The following is an 8259-nucleotide window of genomic DNA, read 5'->3' on the forward strand; positions in this document are numbered from 1 at the left end:
CAAGAAAGTCCATTTGGAGCAGTTCTTTGATATTTTTCATTGTTTGCTTTATAGACGGTTGCTACTGCTAAGTTCGGCAACAGTTTTTTTGTTACTTTTAGAAATTTGTATGGTTGAAAACAACTATTTTCAAAAAAAAATATGATAGAATATAGCCGTTAAAATAAAACTAATATCCATTTTTTTCAAACAAGGACAAGCATGCAATACTCAATATAGCTTTAAGAAAATCTACTTTCGTTTCCACAGAAATTTTCATAAATAATCGCAGTCACATTACAGAAACACTAAATGGATTTGAATTACTACCAATAAACCGTGTTGCACACAGTATACTCCTCATCTAAAAAATTATCAAATCAATAAAACTGCGCAAACATACAGAAAACGAATCAAACGTTACAAAATCTAATTAATTCTATCACTAATCAAGACGATTTTTTTGTAAAAATGGCAAAAAGATCAATAAAAATTGGGCAAACCTTAAAACATCCGGTGTACTTCGAATCCCTGTTTCACTCATACTTGCTCGAAGTTATGTGGCATTCAACGTATCGCCCCTCGTGAAATTCATCTAGATAGAAAAACATCAGATTCGCTTAAATCGCAGGTGGCCTTCAAACCCTAATATTTACTGGAAACGTATTCTCCAGACCAAACGCGACCGAGCCATCGAACTGGTAACCCCCGAGAAAATGCAAGTCAGACTCACGGGATTCTCCATAATCACACCGTTAAGCAAGCAAACATCGGAATCCAGTTGATCAACTTAAAACCCTTAACCTAGGCATTCATTACTAAGACAGGGATAACTTGTGCTCGTGAACTTTGTGCTCGACGATGAATAACTCAGGCTTGTATTTGGTGAGAGAACATTAAAGAAGAAAGGGGAATACCTTCGAATGTGGGTTTGGATCATGAAGGCCAACGCCATCGCCGGTAACTATGGCGAGGTTGGCGGTAGCAGAGCTCTTCTCCTACTTGCAACGAACCTTCAGCGAGACCTTCATCCTCGCCGGCGGTGGGTTCTCGCGGCGGATACATCGATCGGAAATGGAAGAAAACAAGAGAGCGGTGGGAGACAAGAATCAGAAAGAATATCAAAAAATAATGAAGCTCTTCGGTTGCTGTTCATTCTAATGTGCTTAAATTCAATTTCTGAAATTCACGAATGTAATTAAGAAGTTGATTTATTTATTATTGATGATTCTTTGTAATTGAAATGGGGCATTTACATGCATAGGTCTCAAATTTTATGTATTTACATATCTCACTTATAAGCTTTCAAATTTATACTTATAACATTTGGATCTTTAACATTGCATCAAAAATAGAATATTTTAAGGGTAAAATACACATTTTTATGAATAATTTTAAGGCACTAATTGATATTTATGTAAATATGAAAGTTTGAATGTGAGATATATAAACATATACGAATTGTATGATAAGTATGTAAATTTCCCTCAACTATTTTAGTTTAATCAAGCCCCACTTCATGAATGTTCCGCGATAACCTTCAAGGCACCGGGGGGGTGACGTCCTAGGGTTTCTCGCTGGTGATGCTTGGGCGATTCTAGGGCTTTTCTTCGAGAGATCTATTCTTTCCTATATCAGGGAAGTCATCTCTTATATCTCAGAGAAGTTTTCTCTCATATTATTCTATTATTTATTTTATTTTGTTGCTCTTTTTAGGTATTTTTGGGATTTGCCTCGTGGATTACTCTTTTCCCCCTCTTCTCTCTTCTCCATCTAAATCTATTCTTGGATCTTCTCCGACTTTAACTTAGAAGGGCTTGCTCTCTTCTAATCTTGATAGATATTTGTGTTCTGATTTATCTTATGTTCCACCTGATAATGATAAAGTTATTTTCTCCGAAAATGAAATTGAGGAAGGATCCAATCAACAAGATATTGTTCTTGTTTGGTATGCTTTAAGTAAAGACCATTTTATGGATATCTTCAATAAGTGATACGTAAGATCTAGAAACTTAAAGGCTTGATTGAGCTCCTTTCTCTTACCAAAGGTTTTTTTTTTATTTAAGTTTGTCTGTTTAGAGGATTTGGAGATGGTTATTTTCTGGTGGACCTTGGTTTATTGGAGGCAAGTTATTTCTTTTTAAATGTTGGTCTCTTGACTTTAAACCAGTTAAAGAAGGATTTAAAGATGTGTCTATATGGGTTAAATTTCCTAATTCACGTCTTTTTTTTTTTGTCTGAAAATGAAATTTCCAAAATGGCTAGCCATTTCCAAAGTAGCTAGCTTTTGGCTATGGTGTTGGTTAAATTAAGGATGTTGGGTTGGTCTTCATCCTTGGGCAACTTGGTTATGTGCTCCTACCCCTTGATTGGCTTGGTTATTGTCAGTCCATTGAAGGTTGGGGTGCTACTTCCACCCAGGATTATGGGTATTTGAGTATTGGTTGTTGGGCTCGTTCTGGCTTCCTATGGCTTTCAGGGTTTCTAAGCCTGAGGTTGTAGGATTATCAAGGTCTCATCATTAAATTCCTCAATCTGGGCGGCCCTTTTATTGCATTCACGGTGTGAGTGCCGAGAGCATCAGGTTCCGCTGATCAAAATCCTTTAGTTTCCTAAATAGCTATGTATATAAAAAAAATACAATCAAGACTCTTCTTATAAAGAGTATTCTTGGATATTCCTCAATATATGATTAACCAAAGGAATACTTTCATTTGGGAGCTGTTTTTGGCTCATATCAAACACAAAAAATTGATTCTCTCGTTTGTGGGTTGCTTTCATATTGTTTTCTTCTCGGAAATATTTTCAAGACATTTTTTATTCAATCTCGTTTCGGACGTACACACTTGGGTTTTTGCGTGAATGCTATCTTATAAAAGTTATGCACGTTCTTTTTAAAAATTGTTTGTCTTTTTTCTTCGTATTTTCTTTCTTTTCAGTTCCTCTTTAAGGAATGACTTATTTAGAAAGAGAATTATACGACGACAAAAAGACAAGTTGGAGGCTCCAAAAGTTCACTAAAAAAATGAAAACGCGATATTCTAACTTTTATTATTATTATTATTATTATTATTATTATTATAATAGAAGGCTACCATTGGCCACTAAAATGCAAGTGAAGGATAATGTGAATCTCCATTTAAAATGCGATATTATCTACCATCATGATCCCAACATCTATGTTGATTGGAGAACTATTTTATACAATGTCTAGTTTATAAAGATGAGGATGATGATAGTGTCAACAACAACTAAAAGCTCATCTCTCTTTTAAGAAAGAAGTTTCAATAGAAAACTAATATCGAAGTTTTGTTACATGCATAACTTTTCGAAATAAAATTAGATATAAGTGGGCAGTGAAAAACAATCAGTGGATACTTAATGTAAAGTTAAAATTGTAGCACGAAGACATGTATTGATCAGGTTTAAATAGCGCAAAAGCACAAAAATGTCATAAAAATGAGTGTTGCCACTGACTTACACGATATACATAGAGATATATATATATATGACCATAAAATTTCCACCTTTAATCAAAACAATGATCAATATGATTCTTCATAACTACTAAATGTGTCACCTTTTCTTTGCACAATACACATTTTAGTATTTGAAATTTGAATATTAAATTTTGACTCAATTCAACTAGTGCTTTATTTGATTTTGATGAATCACTATGGTGATATAATAACAAATGAATTTAATAATAGGCTGCATCCATTCATATAGATATAAGCTATTAATTTCTTATGAAGTTGAGCTCATTTAAAATACAAAATTACACTACATCAAAGATAGAATTAATTATTAACATGCATGCCACCTAATCTTATATATTTACATATCTACTGCCTAAATTTTATTTTTGACATTTGATACGCCACCAACAAATTTTCATCTTCCGACTCGAATCTAGAGGCATGATATGAATCTCGAGACGATATTTTAAATAGAAAACAATTAAATCTTGATAAAAAATCATTCAGAGCTTTGATTTCAACAAATTTGTAGCCAAACTGACCGGCTTGATGAGACGGACCTAATGATAAGAAAACTAGCCCAATCCGAGTCAAATCAAGCCCAGATCATGTTATTGAACCACACTTAGATGATTTCCAGACACATTTGGAAGATCAGAGGGTTGTCGAATATTATAAGTTTATACTCGAATCGAGCGACTCGACAAAACGAATCTAACGAGCCCCAAATCACTCAATTCTGACATCATTAAGATACTCAAATGTCTAGTAAATAACGTACGATTGAGGGAAGCTCTCCGGATAGTCCGATCAAAATGATTCATATTCCTGCATTAATTGCACCCAAAACACTATAAATAAATCTCTTTCATCATCTAAACAAAATCATAATTTTAACTTTCAAAATTGAAATTAATATGGCATGAAAGTAAAACCAGGGTGTTTAGATTTCAGAAATGTAAATAAATAAGAATTGAGGGGTATGCATGTCAATTCTTCCGCAATTTAATTCTGTTCTCTGCCAAGCCTTCCCGGATAAACCTCCATCAAGCGGTGAGGGCAGGTGTGCGCCATGGCCACCTCTTCCACTCTCTTCTCTACGCTCTCTCTTCTCACTCCCTGCAACTCCAGCGTTACCTTTAAATCGAAAAACTCACTCTCTGCTCTCCACTCCTCCAAGCCGCTTACTTCGCTTTACTCCCGTTCCCATTCGTTCAAGGTCTTGGCCGCTCCAGAGCTCTTGGACTCACGGGAAACCCTATCTGGCTCCGAAGCACTAGGAGGTTTGGAGGTCTGTGGTCTGTGCAGTGTTTTTTTGTCTCATTTCGATGGGGAATTTACTAACTCATTGCTTATTGATTGATCCTCTGTTGAAGGCCAAGGGACCCGAGCCGACTTCTCTGACTCTTGAGAGTGATGCTGATAAGGTACTGAGGTTTCTTTTCTTACATCTATTAGATGATGAAATGAAAGTGTTCTATTTTATAAGCTGGTTAATGGAGCTGCTCTTGCGGTTGGATTTATTGAAAGTTTGGCTATGTTTTGCTTTGATTTTGACCTGACCTTTGGTAATTGGTTCGCTGGCAAAATGGGATAAGTGTTTTTTTTTTTTTTTGTAAAATTGATTTCTTCCAATTCTACTAGCAAAGCTTCAAAATCTTATTCTCATGTTGGTGTCTTAGGGTCTGTTTGGAGCAGCTGCAACTTATTAAAAAACTGTTGTGCAACAGCCACAATTGGAAACTGCTTCAGAAAAGCTGGTTATCTGTTTATTTTTTGCAGTTTCAAAACAGTTGCTGTGCTGCAGTTGTTTTTGAACAAATGATCTTTCTACTTATGTACTATAGTGTCGTTTATAACAAAACTATTCATACTAGCACATTTCATAGTTAAAAACAAACTTTCAGTTTGAACGTTACAAAAAAAAGACAGACATCTCATAAAAATGTGAGTAACATGACAATAAAAAAATTATTAAAATAATAATTAATAATATGATAATATTGTTTTTAAAATGCATTTGGTTTATGTCATGAGATAAGTCGTTCTCCATGGAAACTCGTCACCCCCGATTACAATCGACGATCAATTTCTCTAATCCATCTGCCCACCTAAAGTAATCACAATTTTCTGTTCTCATCGGACACCTATAAAACTGTCTCTCGTAGCTATGTTACTATCGCGAAGTAAACAGAGAACATGTAGTCCACAACAGCAATAAAATGCTTTGAAGGTACCATAAGTTTTCAAGCTTATCTTTTATAAAGGTATATAACAACAAAGCATAAATCTTTTGATTCAACATTAGCGAAAAAAATATTAGAAGAAATTAATGCAAGTTCTATGAAGGCGTAAGGTCGGAGAGAACACAATATATAAACCAATGAATCTGTTACACAAGAAGACATCAAATCTTATAAAAAAATGTTTCTTGGTTGTTTTAAAACCATATAATATCGAGCTCGTATGTGTCAGATATGCATATCACAAAAAAAAGTCATCCAAAAGAGCCTCAGAAGCCATAACACTGAAAAAAAAGATGAACTGGATTGCTTTTATTGGTATTTCACATGTGAAAAGAATCAATAACGACATATAAGTCATTTAGAAAAATCCTTAAGGTTGAATGTCACATCATTGACATCCAAAAAATAAAAAATAAAACATTTGATAAATATTTATATTATATTATATATATACGGTTGCCACATCGACCATGTAAGTGTGGTGGAATAAATGCAAAAGATGGAAAATAAAATTGAGATTTAAAATATAGATGATTGGATAAAACATCGATATAACAACAACAACAACAACAACAAACCTTAATCCCACCACTTGGGGCTGGCTACACGAATCTTTTTTCTCCATTGCGTCCTATTTATTGTCATATTTTCAACAATAAAAATTTTCACCTCTCATTGCAAATAAAGTAGTAAAAAAAAAAACAATCGGCTCATTCAACAACCGATAATGGTGTTTGTAATTCGTTCTGTCAACTCTATCATGTTCTCTGCACCTTCCCCATCTTGGGTGAAACTCAGGTAATTCATTTTCTGTCTATGATAAGGATTGCCCTAGGCGATATTCAAATGCTTCAGTAGGGTAATGTGAATGTTCTTCGTCAGACCTGTTGAATTCAGTGTCACTGTGCGAAAGATATTGTCGAATATAATTGTGGAAAGTCATTGTGGCCACTACAATCTGCACTTGCTTGGGAAACAAATATGCCATCATAGCTCGCAATATGATCAATTTTTTCTTCTACACTCCAAATATTCTTTCGATGACATCATGTAACGATGAGTGTCTTTTATTAAACATTTCTTTTGTGCCCCCAACAAAATTTGTTGGATCTTTCAAAATCACAAATGTGATATTTGATATCTAGAAATGACTTTAAAACTTTGTTTTGTAACCGGTATCCACCGTTCACCAGATAGTATTTATCTGGTATAAATTCAATAATTAATATTACACTGAGGAAACATCTAATTAGGATTTATGTGGAGCAAAACCAAGGGATGGGTTCTCATGCCAAATTTGAATATACGACCGTTGTGTGCATGGTCTTTCCAACCAGCTATAGATTTATTAAATTTGAAATCACAGACAACCTTTATATTTTGTGTTGGTGATCCACACTGCCCAATGAATGTGACATTTTTATTATTCAATACACGTGCATCCACGTGTATTTCATCAATAACTCAAATACAATTTTAAAAAAATTAATAAGGGTATGTAGATTATTGTATTCATTTGACTACTGAAATTAATGAATTAAAATAATTACCTTAAAATATGGTATATACTGCGGGTCATGTGCAATCTCTATGGGAGTTTGTTTAAATATTTAGTCATCTAACTTGATAATTTGTGATAATAAACTGATTAGAGCATTTAACCAACTGAAATTTATCTACTAATTGTTTCAGATGAGTCTTGGAATCACTTCATGGCTTCTCTCATAGATTCATTATGTGATAAAATATTGACAGTTTTTGCTAATACATCTTTGAAAGTCTTTCTGGAAGAGTCATGAAGTTCAGGATTCTTGTTTACTTCCTCGAAAAGATCGACGAATACGGGTTGTGCCATACGAAACATATTGTCGAATCTTATTCGGTGCACCACAAACAACTAGTCAACCCACTTATCACCAATGTATGAAAATTTCATGCTAAGAGTGCGAGCTATGTATGAATTATAGTACTCGTACATCAAACATATCACAACTACAATCCTTCTTCTACGTCTTTCTCTATTTTTATCCATGTTAATCAATGTCTATATAGCTACCACACATAAAAATCACCAAAATAATAAGTATAAAAACATCTTCTAAACAAACAATATTCATAAAAAAAGCTTGGAGTGGTATATAATAAAATGTACAATAAAAAGCAAATATCCAAAGCAGTGTTGATAGAGTCCCAATAAATTCTAAGTAAATATAAATTCTCTGGCTAGAAAAAAGAAATTCAAGCATCCCTGTTGTCATTAAAATAACATAAATAATAAACCCTACGGTTAGAGGCCATTGTCATAAATAACTCTTTGGGTCGAGTCTTCAAGCAACTTCATAGAGAATAAGTATAACGACACTTCCGCATAAATCTCCGGAGTTGCCTCTAGAATTAATTACCAATGAACAAGAATTAATTCCAAAACCACATCACCCCACTACCATCACCAACATCACCCCACCACCACCACTAACATCACCACTCATACGACCAACATGACACCACCACCACCACCACCAACTAAACAACCAACAACACACATAGAATTAGAA

At 34.2% G+C, this 8259-nt stretch overlaps 1 protein-coding gene across 3 annotated transcripts in view; it reads left to right on the top strand.

Moving 5' to 3' along the window:
• Nucleotides 1-4427: 4427 nt before the first annotated feature.
• LOC110024504 (cyanelle 30S ribosomal protein S10) overlaps nucleotides 4428-8259 on the top strand; it is a 12730-nt gene continuing 8898 nt past the window's right edge. The window contains exons 1-2 of one of the 3 annotated variants that reach the window (XM_020724512.1): nucleotides 4428-4749; nucleotides 4835-4880. In XM_020724512.1, coding sequence (XP_020580171.1) covers nucleotides 4531-4749; nucleotides 4835-4880 — 265 coding nt within the window. In that variant the 5' untranslated portion in view covers nucleotides 4428-4530. Of the gene's footprint in view, nucleotides 4750-4834; nucleotides 4886-8259 lie in introns of all 3 variants that reach the window. The other 2 variants (XM_020724513.1, XM_020724511.1) reach the window with 2 other exon arrangements.

The sequence above is a fragment of the Phalaenopsis equestris genome, unplaced genomic scaffold, assembly GCF_001263595.1.
Source record: "Phalaenopsis equestris unplaced genomic scaffold, ASM126359v1 Scaffold000258, whole genome shotgun sequence".
Lineage (NCBI taxonomy): Eukaryota > Viridiplantae > Streptophyta > Magnoliopsida > Asparagales > Orchidaceae > Phalaenopsis > Phalaenopsis equestris.